The sequence below is a fragment of the Camelus bactrianus genome, chromosome 29 (genome assembly GCF_048773025.1).
Source record: "Camelus bactrianus isolate YW-2024 breed Bactrian camel chromosome 29, ASM4877302v1, whole genome shotgun sequence".
In the NCBI taxonomy this organism is placed as follows: Eukaryota; Metazoa; Chordata; class Mammalia; order Artiodactyla; family Camelidae; genus Camelus; species Camelus bactrianus.
The window spans coordinates 3,416,702-3,443,552 of record NC_133567.1 but is presented as its reverse complement, the minus strand read 5'-3'; the positions used below and the strand labels follow the sequence as shown (position 1 = coordinate 3,443,552).

General features: G+C 45.3%; 1 protein-coding gene across 1 annotated transcript; it reads left to right on the top strand.

Annotated features, from left to right (window-relative positions):
- The first annotated feature begins 1,193 nt into the window (after nucleotides 1–1,193).
- On the top strand, nucleotides 1,194–23,732 carry LYPLA1 (lysophospholipase 1). The gene is made up of 9 exons (XM_074354927.1): nucleotides 1,194–1,389; nucleotides 2,151–2,182; nucleotides 9,876–9,941; nucleotides 11,660–11,707; nucleotides 13,244–13,314; nucleotides 15,647–15,720; nucleotides 18,039–18,140; nucleotides 19,268–19,444; nucleotides 21,956–23,732. Exons 1-9 carry the CDS (start codon nucleotides 1,321–1,323, stop codon nucleotides 22,007–22,009), a joined length of 693 nt encoding a protein of 230 aa, XP_074211028.1. The 5' UTR covers nucleotides 1,194–1,320; the 3' UTR covers nucleotides 22,010–23,732.
- Nucleotides 23,733–26,851: the final 3,119 nt, after the last annotated feature.

Here is a 26,851-nt window from a genome sequence, read left to right as displayed (position 1 = left end):
AAGTGGGGATAAGGTTAGGTAGTGAGTTGCAGTTTGGTGACGATGTGGGCCGAGCACAAGGGCCTCCATTCATGGCCTGTTGTCTCTCTTTTAACAGACTGTGTATATCTTTTACATTTCTCCACTGGATTGTGACAACTAAAAACGTCGTTTGCCATCTGATTCCACAAGAATGAAGTCACTAGCCACTGCAGTCGCCAACCGACCTTCAATACACCCTGAAAGGAGTTTGGGGTGGAGAGCTGGAATGACGCACTCTGTGCTCTGGGAAAACTGGTAGAACAGGACTTCAGATAGTTAGACACTTTCAGGAGAAACATTTTATGAACCCAAACTCTTGCATCTTCCCGTACTTAGAAAAGAGCTGAAACCGGTAACTAGATACCTGCTGCTTGTGACTAGCAGCACCTTCTGCTGAGGTGTGTGCTTAACTGCCCGCACACCCTTCCCACGCACACCCTTCCCACAACCGTGTCTATACTGACCGCCCCCACCCCCCCTCCTTTTCAGAGCAGTTCTTCGGAGCTACTATCTGAGGGCCCCCCATGCTTACTCCTCAGTAAGTCCCCAAAGAAAAGGGAACTCAAAGCTCTCACGTTGTGCATTTTTCCCGGGAGACAACTGCAACCTTGCAGAGGTCTGAGAATTTTGGCTGCTTCCATCTCCGCCCCTCCCAGATCCTACCGTGTATTTGATCGGCATCCAGCCACCTCTGTCCAAAAAGGGGTCAGTAGTCTGCCGCCTAAATCAGTGTTCTGTCAATATCCGGCAGTCAGTACACTGCGGAAACGGCGACAACTGCGCGTCTCCCTCTGCAATTGAACTTTAAAGGGGAAGGGGAGTGGACCCCCGCCAGACTACGTACAGGTGCAGCCCCACGTGGAAATACTGCATAAGCTCCCCCGACCGCAAGTCCAGTGCCTCCCGCTCCGGAAACAGGGAGCACTGGGGCCGGGGGTGAGCGGCCTCGGGGCCCACCCCCCCACCGCGGGGTCCCGAGGGCGGAAGAGAGGCCGCCCCGCGGGACCCCGCCCCGCCCCCGGCCGCCCGCAGGGAGCATGCGCCGCCCGCGGGCCCGCGAGGTCAGCTCGGGCCGCCGCTCCGCCGCAGCCGAGCGCGCGCCGGCCGGACTTTGTGACGCGCGGGCGGCCGGGGGCGCGCGGGGCCCGGAGGGCGGCGCGGCCCCGCGTCGGCGCGCACGCGCCCGAGCGCGCGCCCGTGGGGCGGGCCGGACTCGCCGCTCGCTCGCACGCCCTTGGGCCCGGCCGGGCGCCCGCTCTGCCTTCCGCTTCCGACGCGCGCGGTCGGTCGAGCCGGTGTATGTGCGGCAATAACATGTCTGTCCCGCTGCCCGCCGTCGTGCCCGCCACCCGGAAGGCCACCGCCGCGGTGAGTGCCGGCCCGGCGCGGGGTCAGGTCCAGCGGGCGGCGGGGCGGGCGCGGCGCAGGGTCGCGGCGGGGCCGGAGGCTCGGTGCCCCGCACCCCCAGGCCCCCCACCCCTCACCCCTCACCCCAACCCCTCACCCCGCCGGGGCCCCCACCCCAGCCCCCAGCCCTCCCCGGGGCCCCCGCCCCCGCGCCGGTGGAGACGCGCCCCAACCCGAGGTGGCTTTGGAGCGTGTGTCCGTCTCGTCTGTGGACGCGGGAAGTCTCGGGTCCGCAGGAGAGCGACTTGGTTTTCTCGCCTCGCACCCCTGTCCTCTGTTAAAGAAGTTGGAGGCTTGGTGTCTTTTCCGGTCAGAGGTGCTGTTCCTGGCTGACTTGTGCGAGAGCATTTGAAACTTACTTTCCCCGGCCTCCCACCCCCGCCGCCCGGAAGCTCCTTTTTTGTGATGGAAAAATTCCACCGTACATGTGAGACTTTGACTTGAAAGGGAGAAACTATTTTTCTTAGAATGTGGTCGATTGCCCTGAAGAGTGTCTAACTGGGACCTCGCCGAGTGCCAAAACCCCACGTTAATTATCTTAGGAGCTGCAAGGAGAGAAGCTAAGTGCTTCTGCCGCCTGAGAGAGGTCTGTAGAGATTAACCAACTTGCTGCAGGCGGTGTTGCGCAGTCCCGGCGTCCACCTTAAGCAGGGCTCCGGTGGGGAGCAGCTCTGGGGGGCTTATCTAGGCGTCGCTTGTTAATGTTTCCTCCTCTCTTCTAGGTGATTTTCCTTCATGGACTGGGAGATACAGGGTAGGTACCGTTGTTAGCGCCAGTAATGAAACGGGGCCATGCAGCTCCTCGCCTCCACGGTCAGAGGTTTACCGTTTAGGAGCTCCAGGACTGTGTTATAAAAAAGGGTTACTAGTAGTATTTCTTACAGTCCAGTAATGAGGTAGAATCCTTTCTTTCTTGAAGACCACCACAATTTTCCCCTCATCATCTTGATTTGTCATTTTTCAACTCCTGTTTCTGGAACATATTAAAATTGCAAACTCCTCCTTGAGTTGCTGTGGCTGTTGGATACCAGAGATGAGAGGTATGTTTGTAGCAAGTGCAATTGAGAGCTTTCCAGAAGAGGTACAGTTTCAGGGCAGGTTGAGGAGAACTGGTTGATTTTGATAGAAGAAATAAGAGCAGTGTGGGGTCTTGAACGAGAGCTGGGAGGTTCCGAAAAAAAGAAAAACCAGTTGAAGGGCAGGGGACGCAGCTCAGATTTCTTGGGAGGTTTTGAAACACATTTGGTTGTGCTAACTTTGGATAGATGACTTAGCTTTCATTCAGGCTTTTTCTATATGGAGAGGTTTTTAAAATTTAAATCAGTGATGATCTGTTTGAAACTTAAGTAAAATTGTTACAAAATTGCAGAATTGGAGGAAAAGTGAAGATAAGTAAATTTTGATAAAATAGCCAGGAAACTGTTAAACCTTTATAAGGAGGCGCTGGGCTAGATTAATTCATAAAAGTCATTCCCAGTATTCCTTTATGGCTGCCAAGCAGAGGTGCCTGACACATGCCTTGCATGGAGTTCTGGGAAAGTTTATAGGACTCTTTCTGGACCATCAGGGAGTCCTAGGAAAAAGAGAGACTTATTTTACTATTTATTTACTTATTTCAGTGAACAGAGGTTTTAGAGAAGCTCTGTTTTATCACCAAGCCCCTCCTGATGCTGAGAGCCAGGCAAAATCTTGCTACCCTGTAACCTTCCTAATAAAGTGAAAGTCCAGGTCTGAAGAATTGGTCCAAGAGAGAAACAGTTCAGTTGTAGGAAGGTTCTCTGTGGACCCCAATTTAGCCAAATTCCTGAGACTGAAATTAAGAATGGAAATGATGAAGGAAACGAGCAACGTGAGATTCAAAATACCAAGAGCAGCCGTGCCGTCTTGGCTGAGAAGTACGTGTGTATAAGAAATGAAAGTTGTCCAGTTCTGAAAATACTCTGTGAGCGAGCACCAAGGAGAGCTGGTGCCAGCTTGGTTCCGTGAATACACGACAAAATTCAGAGCCGACCAGTCTGACAAGGGGCAGTTTTATGTTTAAAATATTTTTTGGAGAACTAGTTAAACTTCTTTTGTCTGGTTAACTCAGGGGATGTTGGGAATTACGTGATTCAGTTTGTTACTTATAAAAATGGGCAGCTTTTGCCTTTTTTGTTGTTGTTGTTAAGATTCTTCTTGGCAGAACCAGCCAAGATGTGCTGTCTGGTGACTTAGGTCTTGCAGTCTTAGATTCCTCATGAAAATTGTTTGGCAGCCAAATAGGATTGGGAGACCCTGTGTAGTTTCATATTTTCTGAATTCTGATATGTCATTCTCACCACATTTTTATGCTTCTGAGATTGATAGTCATCTTATCTGTTGTGTGTATTGTGGTGATTTTTTTTTTAATAGAAAGCTTTTCTTCAGTGATGCCTCTTAGATTGTCACGTCCTCCTCTTGAGAGTTTGCAGTGTGTACAGTAGCACGTTTAAAGCTCTGAAAAGTTCTGCAAGAAACACATCTGACCGTCAAAGTGGTCCTGTGCATGATGTGTACAATAAACTGTGAAACATACTCAAGGAAATACATTTTAGACCAAACTCTGTTGCATGAGATCAATTTTCCTTCCAAAAAAAATAGCTTTTGTTGTGATTATGAAAATATTCCATTTGTATTGTAAAACAATTTCAAATGCACATATGCTTGAAAAGAGAATGAAAATCTTGAAATCCTACAACCCAGAGATCCATGTTTATCTTTGATAGCATTTTAAAAATGTTTTATCTTGAAGTGCTTTCAAATTTGTAGAAGAATTGCAGGAATAAAACAGATTCCTCACTACCTTTTACTCAGATTCCCTAACCTCGATTGAATATGTTACTGTGTTTACCAAAACCTCCAAGAGTAAATACGATTCTTTATTCCAAACTTTAGCCTGTCCCTCCGAAGAACAAGGAGAGACCCTTATACAACCACAAAAAATGATCCAATTCAGGAAATTTAGCACTTATTTAATATCATCATCTGATAGGCGGTTACCTGACAGACTCCAGCCGTTGCCCCGGTAACGTCCTTTGTTGTAACCCTCTCTGCTGGCGGGCAGCTGGCCCGCGGGGCACTGAGCTGCTCAGATCTCTAGTCTCTTAATCTGGAACCGTCCCTCAGCTCTGTGGTGGCGTGCGTGACGTTGGCATTTCTGCAGAGAGCAGGCTGGTCCTTCCGTTGAGGTTTGCTTGACATTTCCTCGTGGTGAGGTTCAGTTTTTGCATTTTTGGTACAAATACGACGTAGGTTTCACGCCCTGCTCATTGCATCGCCTCAGGAGACAGGCAGTGCCTTCTGTCCCATGGCTGACAGTGGCCTGGATCACCTGATGAAGGTGGTATCTTCCTGCCAGGCCCCTCCGCTGCTGCTGTTTACCCTGTGTACTGAGAGCAGCACGTGGGGAGATACTTTGAGGCCATGCAGACTGTACGTCAGACTTTCACCCAGTGTTTTCAGCATCCGTTGATGATCCTTGCTGGCACGGCTGTGACGGTGATGTGATTTTCTGACCCTGCCACTCCCTTTATTAGTTTGCCACTCCCCATTTATGCAGTTGGACTCATAGGTCTCCCTTATTGGGTCATATGCCATCATTATTACGTGAAACTTTTAACTTCAAATTTACAGGAAAGTTACAGAAATCGTGTTTAGAAGTCCTTCTGCCCTTCACTTAGATTACCCAATCGGTAACATTTCTTACCGATTTGAGAACAAGTTGCAGGCATACTGCCTCGTTACTCCATAAAGCTTCAGTGTGTATTTTGTCAGTGCAAGGATGCTGCCTCGTGACCACGGTGTAGCCATCAGTCAGAAGTTGACGTTGCTCTGGTGCTACCATCACCTCCGCCAACCCCATTCATGTTTCCGTGATTTGACCCACTGATGTCCTTTGTGGGTTCAGGATCACAAGTTAGTTCGTTAGATTGAGTTCACCCATCTCTCGAGTCTCCTTCAGTCTGGAGCAGTCCGTTTTCTTGTCTTCCGTGACCTTGACACTTTCCCCACGCAGGCCAGTTACTGGCTAAAGTGACGTCTCCCTTTTGGCAGGAACGCCACAGAGGTGCTGCTGCTGCGCAGGTCTCAGGCCCACCCAGGTTCATGTTTGTCCCTTTGGTGATGATGTTACGTTTCATCACCTGGTTAAGATAGTGTCTTAACTAACAGGTTCCTCCACAGCAAAATTAGTAAGTATAGTTGCACTTTGAAAGTATTTTGTAGGGAGATACTTTGATTTTTATGAAAACATCTGTTTTGCCTGTGAATTTAGCATCCATTAACAGTTGCTGTCTGAATCTATTATGATGGTTGCCAAATGCAGATCTTTTTAAAAATCCCTTCGGTCTAGATTCATTTGTTGGCAGTCTACAGTGTGGGTAGAACTTTCCCTTCTCCTTGGCTTATTGTGTATGCATGCATTCATTTTAAATCAGTGTAGACGCTTGGATTCCTGTTTTACTCTGACGGTTACAATCCGCTGTTAAATCTGTATTTATTTTGATGCTCAAATCATCCCGCCCTCGGCCAGGGGGGAGCCCTTTTCACTGGTGCTTACACCTTTGGAGCACAACCCCATCACTCCTTAAGCACTTCCTTGCTTTCTGGGGCAAGATCTTTTCCAGGGGCCACAGGCAACCACAGTCTGGATGGCCGAAACCAACAGAAGTTTGTTCAAGAGGCTACACACCCAATATCGAGGTGTCCGAAGGTGCCTGCACCCCCTCCGAGGACCCTCAGAGAGGCTCCTTTGCCCCTTCCAGTTCCTGTGCGCTCCTGGGGCTCCTTGGCCTGTGACCGCCTACCTCCAGTCTCTGCCTCCCTCTTCACGTGACCTTTCCTGCTGTTTATCTGTGTTCTCTCTGCCTCTTACAAGGACACCTTACCACGTGTAGGGACCACCCTAATCCAGTGTGACCTCGCCTTGATCCTTAATAAATTACACCTGCAAAGACCCTCTTTCCAAATAAGGTCACATTCTGAGGTTCCCTTTAGACATGGATTTTGAGGGGTATAATTCACCATTACGCCAACGTTTGCTCACTGCCTTTCGTGGCCTCACGGTTTCTCACAGTTTTGCTTCTTTTTGTGTATTTGACACACTTTCTTGTCACCCAGAAGTGGACCATCCTAGCTCTGACTTCGTATCTGCATCCTAGCTCTGAGTAGTCATGTCCAGTTAAGACGCCAACTCATCTGGGTCATTTGGCTCTTGGCCAATTAGTGAGACTGAACAGAACGTGCAGGGGAGACTCCGTCACAGCGCTGGGTCGGTGGGACGGGCACGGGACTGTGAGGTGTTCCTTGTGCACATCTGGGAAGGTTCCTTGAGTTTTTAGTTCCATGCGGTGTTACTGTGGGTAGTGAACATAATGGAAATACACTTCAGTTACTTTGTAGTCTTTTCTAAAAAGAGCGCCACTGAGAAGCAGAATAGAGTGAATTTGCAGTTGTCTTGGGGTGTGCCCCCAAATTCACTTTCTGAACTCATATAAGCCTTTGTGCGTGTCCACATTTTGTTTTCCTTTTCTGCTTTCTAATAATAAAGGGAAATATATTCTGATTAATCTAGGTTTCTGAATATAGACTGTGTTTAATTGAAGCTTTGTGTAGAGTTCTTAAATTCTTGAATTCAGAGGTTTCCACTGACCTTGAAAACTGTCAAAAGGACTGGAAGCAAGTGGGCCGTGCTTCTGTATGGTATGGTTGGGGGTGAAGATTTTATAGCCTGTGGGGACCTTTGAAATCATCCAGGACAAGCCGCTCAGGCTGTGGATGGGGAAACGGAGGGCTGGACAGGCACTGATCCTCACCCTTTAGCATAAACGTCTCCTGCGAGGCTCGATGGTGATGGTGGCCCCACCACCAGAGTTTCTGGTTCAGTAGCTGTGGGGTGGGGCCCAGGGATCTGCATCACTAACAAGTTGCTGGGTGGTACCACACTTGTGCAAACCACTGGACTGAGTGAGGCCACCCTTCTAGAGACAGACAGAGTTGGGACTAGAACCCAAAATTCCTACTCCTTTTACTTACGTAAATGTTCTCGGTTTCTCATGTAAAACAGAGATTGGCAAACAATGGGCCACAGTTCAGTTCTTTCACTTTCTGAGAAACTAATTTTGTTTTTGTTAATGTTATTTATTGATGTATAATTTCCTGTAATTCATACCATGAAAGTCATACTTGTAAAATGTACAATTCTGTAGTTTTTAGGATATTTGTAAAGTTGTTTGACCATTACTGCTGTCTTAATTCCCGAATATTTTCAGCATCCCAGAGAGAAACGCCCGTTAGCAGATGGCCTTCATGCCCCCTGGCAACCGGCAGTTTCCTTCTGGTTTCTATGGATTAGCCTATTCTGGGTATTTCATACCTAATATAGTGGAATCAGACGATATGTGATCTTTTGTGTCTTGAGTTCCTTCACGTAGCATAATGTTTTTTCTGGTTCATCCATGTTGTAATGTGTATCGGTACTTTATTCCCAAATAATGTTCCATTGTATGGATAAATACCACATTTTAAGGATTCATTCATCAGTTGATAAACATTTGGATTGTTTCCACTTTTTGGCTATTATGAATAATGCTACTTTGAACATTTGTGCAAGATTTTACATGGACATAGGTTTTTAGTTCTCGTGCTTAATTGCTGAGTCACTGGTTTATGTATAACTCTTTGAGGACCTCCTAGACTTGTCCGGAGTGGCTGCACTATTTTGCGCTTGTACCAGCAGTGTTTGAGGGTTCTAATTTTTTCACATTCTCACCAGTATTTGTTATTATCTTTTTATTATAGCTATTTTTAGGGTATTCTATGTATAAGATCATAAAATCTGTAAACAGAGGTAATTTTACTTGGCTTTCCAATTCCTTTTATTTCTTTTTCTTGCCCAGTTGCTCTGACTAGAACTTCCAGTACCGTGTTAAATAGAAGTGGTGAAAGCGTGTGTCGTATTTTGAATTACTTTTGTATATGGTGTGAGGTAGGAGTCTAACTTCATCCTGTTTAATGTGGATTTCCACTTACTCCAGTTGCTTTTATTGAAAAGACTATTTCTTCCCCATTGATTTTTCTTGGCACCCTTTTCAGAAGTAAGTTGACCATAAATGTGAGGGTTTATTTCTGTATTCTCAGACCTATTCTATTGATTTGTATGTCTTTTCTTATTACAGTACCACAGTCTTGATTACTGTTGCTTTGGCATAACTTTTGAAATTGGGAAATGTGAGTCCTTTAACAATATTTTTTTTTCAAGATTGTTTTGGCTATTCTGGGTCTCGTGAATGTCCAAATGAATTTCAGAATGAGCTTGTCAGTTTCTGCAGAGCCAGCTGTGGTTCTGATCAAGGTTGCGTTGACTCTGTAGATCCTCTTGGGGACCACTGCTGTCTTGAGAATAGTTAAGTCTTCCAGAACACGGGATGTCCGTTTTTATACGTCTTCTTTAATTTCTTTCAACATGTGTTGTAGTTTTCACAGTGAAGTCTCACATGCACACACAGCACACACACAAGACACACACAGGAACTCACATGGAAACACACATACACATGCACACACACATAGCCAACTTCTAAACCAGTGCCTGCTCAGTGTCAGTGTTACGTAAGTGTTAATGCTAATACTGTTGTCATTAATTTTTCTCTAAGTCCGTAACACTTTTGGAGAAGGTAGATTAAAATAGAGAAGTAGTTAACAGAAAAGCATTTAGTATTTATTTCTAGACTATTTTATATATATAAAATGGCTTAAGTTCTATTTTATCCTTAATAGAGGTCACGTAAAAGTGTCAGGTGTAGCGTCAACTGTAAACAAGCAGGGAGCTGCGTGTACATATAGTATGGTCCCATTTTTGTAAAATCTGTGTCCATTTTTCAAGTGAACTGCATGGAAAAAAATGGAAGGAAATACATAAAAAGAATAACTATTTCTGGCTAGAAGGATTGTGATGATTTACATTTTTTAGTTTTCCTCAATCTGTTTTGAGCAGTTGTATGTTCACGTGCGCACAAGGAGATGACGTTAAGGTTGTTACTGTTAATGGTGTCGTAAGCATGTAGAGCCATCAGACAGCTGATGGACTTTACTCCTTGAGGCTTTTTTTCTTTGTATAAAATGTGAATTTTATTATCTATATTGCCTACTTTGTAAGCAACATTGTTGTGAGGTTATAAAGTGATAAAAAATATATTTTGTAAGTTACAAAGCCCAGTGGAGATACATGAAAGGAAAAATACTGTTCCTCAAATCATGAGAGGTCATCTTTATCCACAGGTAGAGCGTAAATAATAAACTGCGTTGTTTCTAGGTCGGTAGTGGTGTTTTAAGGAGTTAAAATTTACCCTCAGAGATTTACTATTCTGTTGCTAACTTACTGGAATTTCAAACAATATCTAATGGCATTATTCAAATTATTTCTCTACCAGGCATGGGTGGGCGGAGGCCTTTGCAGATATCAGAAGTGCCCACATCAAGTATATCTGCCCACATGCGTAAGTGTTGTTAATTTTCAGGTTTGGGATTCAGAATCTGATGAGACAACTGTGATCACTTTACTTTTCCAGAAAAGTATTTGAATATAATTAATTTTTATCTTTTAAATGTTCAGCTTAAAAATAAAGATCAGTAAATTCTTTAAAACAGAATGATATCTTGGTTATGTTGAATTTTTTCTTTTCTTTTCTTTTTCGTTAAGAAATTTAAAATAATCCTCTTTTGGAGATCAGTTGAACTCACAGCCAAAAAATTCTTTTAGATACACAAACATCTGTGAAGTGCTAAGGATGTCTGTGAGCTGTCTCTGAAGGGGTTTGCCTGTCAGGTGTGTGAGAAATCTTTACTGCCTTGAAAACAGTCCTGAAGTTACCGGTTAGAGGCAGTGTGACGCCCCGTGGAGAGACCACAGACTTTGCAGTCGGTTACATTTGGTTTCGAATTCTGAGAATGCTTGTGGGTGTCAAAAAGCAACGAGTAAGTTTTGAGCAAACTCAGAAAACTGGTAAGATTAGCAGGTCTTAGGTCAGAGGGTCCCGAGAAGCAGTGGCCTGGAGAAGACAAATAGGATTAGACGCCAACAGTTCGTATTTCATCCTCAGAGGTGTTAGTGGCAGTAGGGCTGATAAATATAAAAGAGGATGAGCAACAGGGACCGACTGTGCAGCACAGGGACCTATATTCAGTTCTTGCAATGAGCCGTAATGGAAAAGAATCTGAAAAAATACACGTACAAGTGCTATATGTATAACTGAATCGCTTTGCGATTGAAACTAACATTGTAAATCAACTGCACTTCAATAAAAAATAAGAATTAAAATGTGAAAGAGGAAAAACATCTGAGATTAGGTAAGAAAACACTCCGTTCCCTGGAGTAGATGGTTTTCCCACTGTTGCCGGCCAGCAGCTGGGTACCTCTGTTAGTCCGACCCCTGCAGGAGACGGAATTCTTGATTGTGTTGGAATTTCTGCTGTATTGTTATTGGCCCCAAGATTGAATTCGGTTTAAGGCTATTTCCCAACCTAGGGAAGTTTATGTTCTCAAGGAAATTTTAGTAAGATTTTGAGGTCTCTGAGGTAGGCTTGTTTCATGAGTCGAGAGGGTGGTGGTGAGCTGTAGTTGTGGGGTGTGTGTTTTCCTTTCCTTTGTCCCTGTCTACCCTCAGGTTTTCCAGCAAATTTTTCATCATAGCCTTGATTCGGGTTATATGGACACTTAGGCAAAACTTACGTTTCCCTTATTTATTTAGAGGTCTCTCAAATAAGCAAGGTGCACAGCTAAGAACTAGAAAATAAGCAAAGATGTAATTTGAGCCTGCGGGAATGGATGCCACGGTCTCTGTGCAGTGAACTGCTCACTCCTTAGTGCCTCAGCCAGAGGCTCGTATTTTATACATTTCCAACTGTCTTGGTTACTGGTTTTCCTTCTCGTGTCTGGTTTGAAATTATGAAGTGAAGGTGTTGAAAAAGAAAGATATTTTCATTTGCCAGACTTAGTCCTTCCTGGCTGCTGCTCTGTCCTGAGAACACACTTGGGGGGCGGTTTGGAGAACAGAGCTGTAAGGTGTGGATGCTGCGGAGCCGCTGATATATTACACTTGCGGCACGCGGTTCTGGGTGAGCCTTGAGTAGTGATCCATCTTTAATTGCTGGAATTTATCAGGTTTTGTGCTTCGTTATATTATTCTTACTCTGCTTTTGTTCCTTTCCCGTGTAGGCCAGTTATGCCTGTAACATTAAATATGAACATGGCCATGCCTTCTTGGTGAGTAAGACTCTGCTTATCCAGTAAGAACTTTTTATTTATACTTAGTTGTTTTTCTTTCATCAGAAGTGAGTTTGCAGACAGCAGTTTTTAATGAACTATTTTTAAGTTGCAAAGATTCACAATTAACTTTAAATTTAACCTTTCACTGTTTCTCTATAACTGGTTTTCGAACTTTAGATTCGGGGTAAACTTACGGAGCTGCACCAGCAGGGAGAGGAGCGGGAGACAAGGGGCGACTAGAAGCACGCGGGGAGTCTCTCGTTCTGCTCCATACACCTTTGCTGATTTCAGTGACCAGACGCCTGCACGAGCCCACGTGGCCTCCACTCTGATGAAGGCACGGCCTCTTCACCCTTCCAACGTCTTGCCTTTCTGGGGAGCTGGCGAGTTTTTAAGGAAACCATTTTCTGTTCAGCCCTCTCAAGACGTTTCAGGATAGAAGACCTCCCCGTGCGCTTCACCATCTGGAAGGAGTGTCAGTTCTTTGTTCTCTGGGCCACTTCCAGGCCTTGATTTCTTCCTGCTGCCCTCTGGACTCCTGCCAGCAGGTCTTTTCACCCCTCCCTCCCCTCCAGCCCCGCAGCCGTCCTGCCTTTCAGGTAGTTGCGGACCCAGGGTGAGCGGCTTGTCCACAGCCTCGGCCAGCGGGTGGCTTCCTTGACTCTCCTCTTCTCGGTGACATCATCCTTGGCCTTGGCCACCTGGAACAGCCCTGTCTCTGAAGTCCCTTCATTCAGACCTGACTGAGCTTGCGTGCCCATCTCCACACCACTGTCGAGACCCCATCAGGACTTCCAGCCTGTTGCCGTCTTGTCCTCGGCTTGCTCCCTCCCGTCCCTAAGCCACCCCTGCGCCGCCTTTTTCAATCTACTTTCAGTTCCTTGGTAACTTTTACAGATTCCTTCCTGCCTCGGCCTCTGATTCTTTCATCTTCCCTCTCCCCATCCAGAACCAAACTTTCTACCTGACGTCTCTTGAGACTGTAGTGGAAGCACGTAGCCGGGGCCAGAGGAAGGCCTCCCGGTCTCTGGCTGGAGGTTGCCGCTGTGCGATGGGAAGGTTTTGCAGAAGGCGGCTGGACAGCAGCATAGCCACCTGTGCTGAGCAGGGTGGACCCTGCCTGCAGGGTGACGTGGCACCGTAGGTCTGCTCGGTGGGCTGCCTCAGGACGCAGTGGAAGGAGATGAGCAGCTGGCATGCACTGCGGACTTCTTAGGCTGTGCTTTGAGATTCCTGTGTGGCTGTCAGATTGGGCTAGGCAATTCTTTAGATGTTTCTACGTTAAAAATTACGTGGCACTGTGGCTTTAATAGAATCTGTATCTAGTTGGGTGAAAGGAACTTACGGAATGTCAGATTCGTGCGTTTAAGTTGACTGGCCTACAAAGACAGTTTAATTTGAATTTAATGTTCTGGAGAATATCCTTGGTTTGCTTTTTTTGCAGAACTACCGCGAGTTTAGTGACACACTCCTACCAAGAGTAGATATTCTTAGAATCGAATGATTCTTTTAGGATTTTGTCTTATTTTCCAGGTTTGACATCATTGGGCTTTCACCAGACTCGCAGGAGGATGAGCCTGGAATTAAACAGGCAGCAGAAAATGGTAAGTAAGAGGAGCTTCATAGTGGAGTCCGTAGTTGTGCTGCTGTGCATGAGACACTGAGCGGCTACCTGCACGCGGGTGGCAGCGCTGCTCCCTCCCTCCCTCCCTGACCGCACTCTGCCTTGCTTGACTCCTTTGTTGTCCATGAAGACGAGGTGGACGGGGAGGAGAGGCGTTTATCGACCTCCAGCTGGGTCAGACCCATCGCTTTGCTTTGACTGACGCAGGCAAGTGGGGAAGATCGTAGCATGTCTAAGAGTCCTGGCCAGTCACCGTCAGGAAGGGGATGTGAGATAAGGACGAAAATAATGACATGACGATGTAGTGACGTACACTGACAGTTACGCTAGTGGTTGATTTCAGTGTGGTGCCCGCGTGCACCCTGCTGGCACCGGGCCGTGCTCCCGGACCGTCTCGGGTAACCCTGCCCTGGTAACAAGTGTCAGCTCCCGTGTGCAGACTCTCCGCTCGTGCTCTCCCTCGTGAACGTGGCGACTTCTCTTATATTTTGGGTGAAAGCGTAAAGAACACCGACTTACTGGGAGAAGCCTGGTTTTAGCACACTCACAGAAGCACATATTTCCTTTGCACACACGTGTGTGCTGAAATGCTGATGTGGAGACAGCGTGATGGCCAGGGTGGCCTGCAGTGTAACCTGGGAGGTGACGAGGTGGCCTGACGCTGACGGGACCAGCCCGGCTGGGAGTTGACCACGGCAGAAGCGAGGTGGCATGTACCTGGGCAGACATTACATGCTCTTTCTGTTTTCACATTTGTTTGAAATTTCCCGAAATTGTTTAAAAACCAAAAGCCAGTAGGATCCTTTTTAAAAATATTTAAAAAAAATTTTTTTTTAAGAATAATTCAACTTTAAAACAGGGAAGGTGCATTCAAAACATACTGGATATTTAGGCATTTCAAACCAAGAACACTGAGCTTTAGGATCATCACAAAGTAAGTCAAAGATAGAACCCTAGAGCCGGTATTCTGTCAAGAGATAAATAGGTGATAAAGTACCTGTTGGGTCTGGGGCTGAGTTGTTAGATCCTTGGAGGACGGGCGGTGGGCTTGTGGCCTGGTGGGTTGCAGAGTGAAGTTTCTTTCCCTCTAATGTATTACTGGAGAGAATCAGGTTCAGACTCGGAGCCGGGAAGGAAAGGTGTCTCTGTCTGGGGCTGAGAGGATGTGCCAGTGGACACGGAGGGGAGGGCTGAGATTGGGTCCAGGGATGGGAATCAGGACCCATCAGGGCACCGCTGACTGCTGTCTCGGGATGTGGTCTAGCTTTGTCTCGGCAGGTGCTATAACCCGGGAGTAAAGCTGGTGAAGCGGGAGTGGTCCCCCAGCTCCCTGCTGGCAAGGCTCATGTCCCCCAGCCCCAGCCACGACCCCCTCTGCATCTTCTCCCCTTGGGGCTCGCATACCCCCCAGTAAACCCCTTGTCCTCTTCAGCAAGACTTCCGTCTCGTAACCTCCTTTCCTGCCCTCTAGCCCGTTCTCCATGCACTCACCAGGGTGCCTCTTGCTTTTCATATTGTTCTAAGAACTAAATTATATTTAAAAAATCATTTTTAATTTGGGTATTTAGGGGTTTTGCAGTATTCTAATAGAAGCAGATTTTTGTTTTTTGATAAAAAGGAAATGTAAAGTTGGAAATTTTAATCTTAAAAAGATGAAACTCTTACACATATGTCATAAATGAAAGGAGATAAATTTGTAAAAGGTACAGATATCCCAAAAATACAGTATTATAAAGCAAAAGGAAGTCCTCCAAGTTATCAAGTAGTATATTTAATGATGAGCGTCAAAGCATTTTGCAGAAACAGAAGAACTCATTTGATTTTCCTCTCCAAATCGTTTGCTGAATATAGGGAAGATTAATACTGTGGGGGTTTTTTTTTTTTGAATAATAGAATGAACGGTTTAAACACTGTAAATCACAAACCAGGTAAACTACTTAACTACTTATGATTTTAAAATAACAGCTTTTAGGTATAAATGCCTATGGTTCATTGAAGGGAGAGAAATATAAAATGTGTATGAGCAGAACTGACCATAATTAAAAGAATCCCCAACTCCACCTATTGGAGAAAGAACTTGTTTACAAATTATGTGACAGGAAGTAATTGAACAGCGAAAGCAACACCTGCAAAATCTGAGCTTTTGAAAATGCACCCTAATTTTGTATTTCAATAGAGTGCTTCAATTTTTTCACTTGTTTTAACCGTTAATACACTTTGTACTTTTCTGTTACTAGTTTTTTCCTGTGTAAATTGTATCAATGGACTTGACTTTGAAAGCATTGGTGATTTAACTTTCATGTTATTTTTAGTAAAAGCTCTGATAGAACAAGAGGTGAAGAACGGCATTCCTTCCAGCAGAATTGTTCTGGGAGGGTTTTCTCAGGTAAGGAGGAAGTTGGGGCGGTGTACCAGCGCGTTGGGGTGTTTGTCCAGAGGTCTGGTCTCAGCCCTTTCTCTGTGGGGAAGTGCTTTTCCAGGAGGGTGTTACCGGCTCTGATATACTGCTTACCTTTAACTCTGACTTTAGTTTGAATGGACTAGAAATAACGATTGATTAGAGAGTACTCTTTGTCATACTCTTTTTTAGTTTTCTCTCTTCAGTGATAGCCTTCACTTTATAGATTATGTCTTGAAAATCAGTTTATTAGGTAAATTGATTGGAACCTGGAATGCATTTTTTCTAAATAACCTTAGTACACCAGTAGTTAGATCACGAAGTTAACACTGTGGACCACTTCAAACAAAACTGTTTAAACGCAGGTGTGAGTCCCCTGTCCCAGGAGACGGCTGGTGGGACAGTAGGTTGAAGACATGAGAATTTCTTCCCTCTTTTTGTCACAGTCAGATTCCCAGTAGTTGAGCCCCTGTAGCAGATTCCCCTGTAAGCCTGAAGGGGTGAGATCAGAGTAGGGGCTCCCACAGGGCGACCCAGTGCTGGGGGCTGGATGTCTACCCCCGGGGAGACCTCTGCAGTGTGCTGCACTGGCCCGGGTGGGGCCGTGCGGTCAGCGTGTGGCCGCTTCCTTCCCTCCCTGCATCTGTCCTGTCTCTGGGGTGCCTCAGCCTCGCCCCATATTCTCGGATTCCCTCAGTGGTGTCCTGTCCTTGAACGTGGACATCAGTTGTCTGCGTCACCACCTTGTGACTTTATCCTCTCCCCTCTTTTTGTCATGGAAAACAGGTTTTAGGTTAAAATATATGATGTATATTCTTAGCATCTTTCTTCTTTTCTTTCTATACTTTTTGTCCTACCTTCCATACTTTGTCTGCAGTTACCTCATATTGACTTCACATCTTAGTTCACCATGTCACTCACCGCAAAAGTGCCCGAGCTTCTAACCTGTAAACCTTCTAAGTCAACAATTTAGTGTCCAGACGACCTGAATTAGGGCAGCGTCCGAATTAACGGAATTATTTGGAGTTAGAATTCAATAGAAAGATAGGTTGTTGATATAATACAGCAAAAAGATTTGTTATTGGTTTGATACTTGTTGAAATTCATAGGTAATGTACATTGTACTACACATTGTGACATAAATGTGGGTGCAAAAGTGAGTGCTTGATTTAGACAGTCTGTGTACGAGATTCTTTGATTACAGTTTGCAGAAACCAACTCCTAATACCTTTATCAAGAAAGAGTAAGTAATGAGTCTGGGATCACATCGAGGAGGCCAGGGGTGAGAATAAAGCGGGCCCAGGAAAGAGCACAGGCTTGGCAGAGCCACCGGGACTTACCCCCTCCTCGCCCGCTGCTCTGCCCGCCTGCTCGGTCCTCCTCTCTGTCTGCAGCTGGCTTCCTGCTGCTGTCGCTTTTCCGTGTTACAGTTCCAGCCACACAGACAGAGACTGACAGTCACTGAATTTCACTTTTAAAATCCTGGGGGAAGGACTCTCCTGAATGAGAAAGAATCTCGCATCCTCACGTGGCTCAGTGAGCCCTGGGCACGGTCAGGATGACGTGCGTCCCCTGGGCTGAACGCGGGCCCGGATGCAGGGTGTGGTGAGCTAGGAGGTGCTGCTCCAGAGGTGTCTGCTGTGGCGTCCTTGTCATCGTCAATTTTTTCATTAAAGTATTTTATATTCTTTGTAATATATTTCCTGCCTCTGTTTTTTTTTTTTTGAAGTATAGTCGATTTACAACATTGTGTTAATTTGTGGTGTACAGCGTAGTGATTCAGTTATGTGCATGTATATATATATATATATATATATATATATATATATATATATATATATATATTCCTTTTCATATTCTTTTTTTATTATAGGTTGTTACAAGATACCGAATGTAGTTCCCTCTGCTTTACAGGAGAACCTTGTTTATCTCTTTTATATATAGCAGTGTGTATCTGCAGATCTTGAATTCTTTTTTGGAAAATAATACCAGTTTAAGACTAGATTTGATTTTCTACGTAAGACTTTGCAAAGAAGAAAATCATAACTATAAATTCAGAATATTCCTAAGGCATTGTCAGGGCAGCAGCTAACTCTGCTGTTAACGGTGTCTGGCTGGTTGGGCGGCCCTCAGTGTAGACAGTCAGGTCCTCGACACGGTGGGCTGTGCACGTAGTCCTGCCGTTTGCCGGATTGCATCTGATGTCCGCTACCCAGTTTGGTTTTGTGCGTACAGTATGGGTAACAGGAATCACTCCTGTTGCCGTTGGAGAAGATGGTCTGCCTGACCCGTTCCTGTCTTTCCAGGGAGGAGCTTTGTCTCTGTACACCGCACTGACCACGCAGCAGAAGCTGGCAGGTGTCACGGCGCTCAGCTGCTGGCTCCCATTGCAGACTTCATTTCCACAGGTGCCGACAGGCGGGTGCGGGACCCAGCTGGGATGGGAGACTGATGCTGAGGGCACGGTTGTCGATTTTTTTAAATTAGTAAACTTAATTAGGGGGAGAAGCTTTTAGATTTATTTATCATTACTAGTTTTTTAATGGCGGTACTGGGGATTGAACCCAGGACCTCGTGCATGCTAGGCATGCTCTCCACCACTGAGCTCCACCCTCCCCCTAAAATTAATTTTTTTAGGGCAGTTTTAAGTTCACCACAAAATTGAGCAGAAAGTTTCCATATGCCCACTGTCCCCGTCCACACACAGCCTCCGCATGGAGCTCCCCCAGCACGGGGTCTATTCCCACACTGACACATCATTGTCACCCACAGCCTGTGGTTGAAATCAGTCACCCTTTTCAAAAAGAATTTTCGTAGACTCTGGTGATGTGCCACTTGGCTTTATCTGTGCCCTACAGTGTCTTCACTGCAGACCACACAGAGGGGAATAAGTCCTTAAAAGAGGAAAAAGGAAAGAAGTCCTGATTGTCATAAGTTCTATATTTGAAGTGTTTGCTACATTTTAAGATATATATCAAAATTAAGGCTATTTTTATATGTAGAAATAATATTTCTGAGCGCTCAGGGCTTGACAGCGGGATTTTGCCGTAGAATGTAATTCCTACGTACCCAGCAGAGGAAAGCGGTTTGTGGGACACATTTATACATGGGGGTATGGACGTGATTTTATTTTCGAATTCATCTTTAAATCTTGTTTTTTCCCCTAGCACTGTAGAGTAGCTTTTTGGTGTGCTGCACACAGTAAGTGCTGGTTGCTAACCATCTTATTTAAAAATCAAATAAGAGTTGAGAAGAGCGTGGCTCGGCTAAAACACACCTCGTGTCAGGACACTGAGCATATAATGAGGTTACACTCCACGTCAGGAACCAGTTCATTAGGAAGACGTGTCACACGGGACGGGGTACAGACGGGGTACAGACGTCCTGTAAAAGTTTAAAAAGAGATGGGTGTGCAGGGATGGAAGGAGCCAGACGTGACCTGTCCTGGGGTAGGGTGTCTGTCCACAGTTCACACACGCAGCATAGTGCTCCACCTGCTGGAGTAAATAACTTGGGTTTGTTCTGGCTTTCGCAGGGTCCTATCAGCGGCGTGAATAGAGACATTTCCATCCTTCAGTGCCATGGAACCTTGGATCGTTTAGTCCCCCTAATGTTTGGTTCTCTTACTGCTGAAAAGCTAAAAACCTTGGTAAATCCAGCCAACGTCATCTTCAGAACCTACGAAGGCATGATGCACAGTTCATGTCAACAGGTAAACGTTTGGAAGCAGGAACCGTAGAGACAGATTTACAATGTCTGCATGTGATGTTTTTAAGATGGTAACATTTGACTGCTTGTGGGTTAAAGACGTTAATGAATTCACATTGAACCATAGGTTAGTAGGACTTAGACCAAAGTTTATTCAGTTTAATTCGATGAACCTTCACTGATCTATTAATGCCAGCAGAGTGCATAATTCAAGGACAAATTAAAAACATCCCTGTATTAAAAATCTAAAGTAGGTTAATTAAAATAAAATCAGGAATTTTAGTAGAGGAGAAGGATGTTTACCCAAGTAACTTTATAGAAAGCGGAATGTTCTGTGTGCTACGTTGGGAGGTTTTTAAAAAGTCCTTGAAGAAGTATGAGGGGTGAGATTGATTTCATCTCAGGAAGCACTAAGGTCACGAGGAAAGAGCCAGATTTTGAAGGATGGGCAGGCTCTGGAGAGTAGGTGTGCAGAGCTTGGGCTGCGGGACAGGAGGGCCTGTCCAGGGGCCGCAGGACGGAGTCAGGAGAGCCCCCCCCCCCCCACCTGGGAGGGACATGTGCTGTGCTGAGCTCCCGTGTGCCCTCAGCAGAGCGAGCTGCGACCTGGCCTACATTCTGGAGACAGAGGAGGAGAGCCCAGTAGGGTTCGGTGACTAATTCTGTGGGGTGGGACAGAAGGGGGCAAACCACGGAGGCCTTAGATTTCAGCTCTGATGACCGAGAGGATCATGAAGCATGTACAGGACAGCTTAGGGTAACAGGAAGGAGATGAGGTGAGTCTGTGAACAGACTGAGACTCACGGGGCCTGTGGCATCAGAACGGGGTGTTGGAGACGCTTGTCCGACGGTCAGGCCTGTGGTAGACACTGAGGGGTTGACCAGCGAGGGATTTCTGCGGGAGGGCGCCCTGAGGAAGGCGAGGGCCAGAGCTCTGGGGGTTAAAGGGGTCAGGTGTGAACGGGGGACAGGCGGGGAGAACTCGGGGTGCAGGAGCGAGTACCCTGATTCGGACAACCACCCTGCCCGGTGAGGAGGAGCCACACGGAGGGGCCGGGTAGAGAGGATGGGGCCGACCTTGCGAAGACGGGTTTGGTGACGGGGAAGGAGTGGGAAGGCTGTTTCGCAGTGTGACGGGAGGAGACCCTGGGGGTGCGGGGGAGGGAGGGAGGAGGCGATGGGTGGGGGGCTGTTCAGGGACCCTGCCCTGTAAGTAAGCTCTGAAATGGGTGGCGTTTGCCTTGGAGTTACGGAGAGGACACTTGGGGCCCCGGGGAGACGAGGCCGGTGTCCATGCCAGAGGCGCGCTGGCATCCCGTGTTAGGGCCTCTTTCCCTTCTTGGTAAAGGAGGAGACATGCTCGCTTGTTCAGAATGAAGCACGTCAGGGTAGGTTTGGGGCTTGAAAAGGCCCGGGATAAGAGGCGTTGAGACAGCTCACGTTAACATTCTGTGCAGCTCTCGGCCCGGCTAAGCCACTTGCTTTAGGGGCAGAGAAGACCCCTAGTGATACGACTGACCCAGGGAGACCAGGGGTCCCTGGGTTCTAGGTTGTTACTGGGAACATCTTTGGAACCCAATGAACTCTGAATCCTGAAAGGGAGGCAGGGCCCCCTGAGCGGGGGCAGGGGCCGCGGGTCGGAGCATTGGTTTTCAGAGCTGGCCTCGCCCCCCCCAGGGACCCCACCAGGACCCCACCACTTAGGAAACACCCAGACAGCAGAGCTGCAGGGCCAGCGAGGCATCGGTGCTGTGTGCACGAGTTCCTACAGTGAAAGCTCTGTTCCTGGCTCCCTGTGCACCCGCACTGGGGGCCGCTGGGCTGCGTGGTTAGGAGCAGAAGGGGAGGGGAGGTGGTGCCGGCAGGCTCTCAGGACCGCAGGGTGAGTAACAGAGGCCACCGTCACGCTGGCCGTTCTTTCCTGAGTAAAGGAGAAGGTTGAAGGTTCTCTGCATTGCTGACGTGTGCATCTGTGAGGCTGAACTGGGAGACACTGCGGGAAGTGCGGAGACTGGGAGAGTTTGCTCCATGCTGGGTGTTCGGTGTGTTCACCTCCACGTCTCTCCAGGCCTGCCTTAGGCTGGTTGTATGTAAATCCTTCTGAAAGGCACACGGTATTTGCTGGTTTGGCGTTTTGTTCCAATGAGGGGATGTTAGAGGCATGGATGCTTAGTTGCCCGTGACTGTGCTCTTTCTGAGTCTTCTCCGTGTGGTTGTTGTCTTCCTTCCGCCCCCAGTGTTTTCTTTTGTTCAAGTGGAGCAAAACACAGACCATTTTCTCGGGACGAGATCGTACATGAGAGCTGGCATTTGAATGTGCGATAAAAGAATTGCAGGAAACGTTTTCAGATTTCTTTGGGGGCCTCCTTTCTCGTTTACACTTTTTATTTAATTGTAGTTGTAAAAAGGTGAATCCACCTTGCCTGTGCACACCATGGATTTAGTTAGTGGTACTTTAGTGGGGATTTAATTTCTGATTTGTGTAACTGCTTATTAAGTCCCTTTATTCCAACAGGAAATGATGGATGTCAAGCAATTCATTGATAAACTCCTACCTCCCGTTGACTGAGTCACGAAGAGGCCTTGTGTGGGAGTCACACCAGCATCCTCGTGGTAGAGAGAAAAGCTTGTCCTGCGCCTGCTCTCGAAACCTCTGATGTTTGCAGTGTTAAAATGTTTTGCAAATATGCACCAATGACACAGACTAAATAAACCTCCTCTTGGGAAATTTATGATCATTTAGGTTTCTGTATATGTATTTGTATAATATGATCCAGATTCTACTAGTATTAAAATAGAGGAAGCAGCTAGCTTCTTTTTCCCAAATGTAATTCAGAAAAATAATAAAATACTACAACCAGATTTTTTATTACATCACTTGAAAATTATTAGTATGCTTAATGAAAACTTGTTCAGGTATAAATGAGTGGCTAAAATGTAACTGGTTTATGCATGCTGTGACTTAGTCCACGGACTTACTCCAGGATGACTTTGTCACCATGCAGTGTGTGTATTTTTATATTTACGTGCGTCACGTGCACTTAATGATTTTAAGGCGTCATAAGAATGAGGTGTTACTACATTACTCCTAATAGTAGGGTTAATGCTTCTAAGTGTCAATAAAGAGTAATACTGCTCTCTTCAATTAGTGGCCCTTTATTTTGGGGACCAGGTTTTTCTTTCCTGAATGTAATTTCTATTTAAAATTATTTTTGCCTCTCTAGAAAAGAAATGTATTCTTTCTTGTTCATCCTTCGTAACAGACCAGATACCACCTCCTTGCCATAGACATCCGCTGTCAGTACCTGCTGTGACTTGACACTGAATCGCAGACAGGATGGTATTTAAAACGTACTTGAGCTTACAGGAAGAAACCAGACACCCCTTCAAACGTCCTACGCTACTTACTTCTCAAACTGTACCTTTGTCTGAAGTTTAGACCGACATAGTTCCTAGAATCTATAGTCCTGGTAACAAAAATAATTCTGTGTTTGTATTTTTCTGTAATTGACTGAAAATAATTAGGTCACATTCTAGTATGTTCATGAATATTTAAGACTGATCTTAAAAAACTAATTTTTAAGACAATTTGCTCTAAGGTGACTCTCTTTGTAGCGTAGTTTTAGTTTACTGATTTTGTACATCTGTTTGAAACCAGCTGCTGTGGGAAAGGAGCAATCCATTAGAAAATTCTGCTTTGCTTTTATCTGCCAGTGGACTTCTTTGAAATTTTTACTTTAGTCAGGTGATTTTTTTTTAAAAATTACTTTTTGTGCATACATAAAAGTAGCGATTACTTGATTTTAAATCATCAAAAATTTCAGGTTATTGGTGGAAATTATTTGGAAACAAATTTATGGGTAATAAAAGTCAGTCAGAACTCAATACATATGGCATAGTTACCACACAGTTTAATATGCAGCAAAAATGTACACTTGGTATTTCTGAACTGTTGTCAATCTTTCTGCCATATTCCAACTGACTAAAACAATGTTAGGAATGTATCTTTATAAATGGGTGCTACTTGATAGTGGAAATAATTTGGTAATGGACTATAGAGAATGTTAATAATGAAGCCATATGTTTATGTCTGGATTTAAAATTTTTAAACAATCATTTACTAAGTCATTTTGCTCTACCTTGATTATAAGCTGTTGTTTCACTTACACAAATCAGCAAGATCTAACTTATGGCAAGAAATATTCCGTTGAAATATTGTGCTGTAACGTGGGAAAATGTAAATCTTTTTCACGGTTTCTATCAATGTGAAATAAAACTCAATTCTCACTTTTCTCTGACTGGCTTTTTCGAAATTTTTTTTTAACTTTTGGGTTTGCCTTGGAATGGCTGCCTGTAATGAGAAGGAGGAAAATGACAATGTGCCCCCAGGAATATACCCTCAGGGAGAGAAATCCTGGTGCCGGTGTGGTCAGCCTGGAGCGGAACCAGGCAGGAAGAAGGCTTCTCCTGTTCCTCAGTGCTAACAAGCTAAAAAAAAGTCCTGAACTGGCTTTTCAGTGTTCCTAACCTGTTTTAAGTTTTGTTTGGTGTTTTCCTTTTGTCTTTTCCTTTTATGTCGTATTCATGGGATTTTTAAGTTGGTGTCATAAATTGGTTCTCCAAAGAGTTTTTCTCCTTTTATTTTGCTACTGACGCCTAACTTTTCCCAGTAAAGGAATCCTGTCCTGTCTCTTAAGTGTCAGCTGTAAAAAAGAATGAAGATGCTCTATGTCAATCTAGGGAGGTAAAAGATTTGCACACTAAAAACTATAAAATGTTGTGGGAAGAAATTAAAGTAGACATAACTAAATGGAAAGACATTCCAATTTTATGAATTAGAAGGGTTAATTTCATCAAACTGGCCATGATAAACTTTTAAGACCTTGGATTTGGCAATGGTTTCTTAGATATGACACAAAGTACAAACAACAAAAGAAAACAGATACGTTGGACTTTGATAAAATTAAATAGGTTTGTGCATTAATAATCACTATCAGGAGAAAAAACCCAGAGTGGGAAGCAATATTTTCAAATCATATCTGATAAGAGTTTAGTGTCCTGGACATATGAAGAGCTCTTAAATCTCAACAACAAAGACAGTCTGGTTGAAAATTGGGTGTAGGATTAGTCACGACATGTCTCCAGATGCACAAATGGCCAACAAGCATATTAAAATATGCTCAACACAGGTATTAGGGAAGTGCAAATTAAAACCACAAAGAGATGCCACTTCACATCCACAAGGAGAGTTAGCATAAAAGTATGGGTAGAAACAAGCATTGACAAGGATGTGGAGCAATTGGAACCCTAGTATATTTCTGGTGGGAATGTAAAATGGTGCAGCTGCTGCAGGAAAACAGATTCCTCAAAATTAAATACTTACCATATGACCTAGCAACCCACTCCTGGGTACATACTGAAAAGGACTGAAAATAGGTGTTTCCACAAAACCTTGTACATAAGTATTCACAGCAGTACTATTCCGCAAGAGTGAAAATGTGGAACAGAGAAAGCTAAGCAGAAACAACCCGAGCAACCCTCCCTTGATGAATGAATAAATGAAATGCGGTGCGTCCTTCCAATGCAAGTACTAACCAACCGTAAGGCGGAATGAAAGACTGACAGCTGCCACAGCATGAACTTTGCAAAGTCATGTTAAGTGAAAGGAGCCAGTCCAAAAAGTCACATATTGTATGATTATATGAACGATCAGAGCATTTGAGACCATGGAGACAGAAAGCCAATTATTGGTTGGCAAGGCTTGGGGGGCTGGGGGAGTCACAAGCGACTCATTAAAGAGAACAGGGTTTTTCTTTCTGAGATGATGAAAATTTTTCAAGATCTTTTTTGAAACTAGATAGTGGTGATGGTTGCACAGCATTGTGATTGTACTAAATGCTACCAAAGTGCACATTTTAAACTAGTTAAAATGGTAAATTTCATGTTAAAGTTAATTTGTATAGGGGGTCCCACAAGTGGTGTGACCCACTTCACAAATCTAAACCTGAGTCAGCCTGCACTTAGGGGAAATATCTGCCAAGGGAACCTAATGCCACCATCATAATCCTCCAATCCAGCTTTGGTGAGTCCACCTCACCCTAGAAAATGGGACCCACCAACCTTGTAAGGAAACCCCCACCTCCTTAGCCAATCATGCCCTGTTTCAGGGTTGCCTTTTAAGCTCTATAAACCTCACTCTTGCCTTCCAATCCCTGGGAAAGAGTACCCACTGTTTGTGAGGCCCTGTGCCCCCACCCATGGAGTGTCTTTCCTTGGATCAAGGACATCACACTCATCACCAGGTTGTTTTAGTTTTGTCCTTTGACAATGTTATGTGTATCTTACCGCTGTGAAAGAGTAATAAACTGAATCTTTGGAAAAAAAACAAAAGCGACAATTACTAGAGTAAATGTACAAATCCACAATCATACATGGAGACTTGTACATACCCATGAATTGATGCATCAAGCAGGCAATAAACTGGGATATAATTATTTGAACAAAAAATTAATTTTGGGCTAATAGGTCTTTACAGAACTTCAGATTTGCCATTATAGAATACACGCTTTTCCAGGACACATAACATTTATAAAAATTGACGAAACAAATCTCAATAAACACCTTAGAACGAGTAACTTGTCATATATTCTCACTACAATTTGAGAGTCAATAATAAAAAGATAATTTAAAAGTGAAACAAAATAAGTGAAATAAAAAGATACGGTTCAAATTACTCTTTCCCCCGAATAACTAAACTAGAACAAAATCTGACATTAGTGTAGAAAAACTATGAGGTGGTGAGTTTGGATTAATGATCGTTAACCTGGGTATGGGATACGCTTGCAAGTAACTGGGCAAAGAACTGAAGGAGCCCATACTCTTGACAACACAGCTGTTTTAATGTTTTGCCTCGGCTTAAGGCTGTCACCTTCCTCACTGATCTTCAGAGCAGGTGAGATGCCTCATTAAATTTCTTTGATGAGAACGTTTCTGTCAACTACTATTCAACTGCATTCAAAGCGCACCCTGCATTCCGAGTCAGGAAACAAGACTGAGTCTCCATCCTTAAGGAGCTCACAGATGACTTGACTTTAAACAAGGAGACGCCCACAACGATCCAATCTACGGTCATGGGTCTGCAGGGACGGGGTTCTGTACTTCAATCCACCGTCACGGTGGGTCCGATCGACTGTAAACCCGCCCACGTCCCATCCTCCGAACCGCCTGGGCTCAGGCTCGACGCTGCGAGGGTCTCCGCGGGCGCTACAGCCTGGGGGACCGGGAACCGCGGGGCGGGGCGGGGCGGGCGAGGGCGGGGCCTGAGGGAACGAGCGCCGTGCTTGGCCCCGCCTCCCGCCCACTTTTACGACAGCCGGGGAGCCCTGCCGCCCGGCGGGCTGGTTGCCCAGCT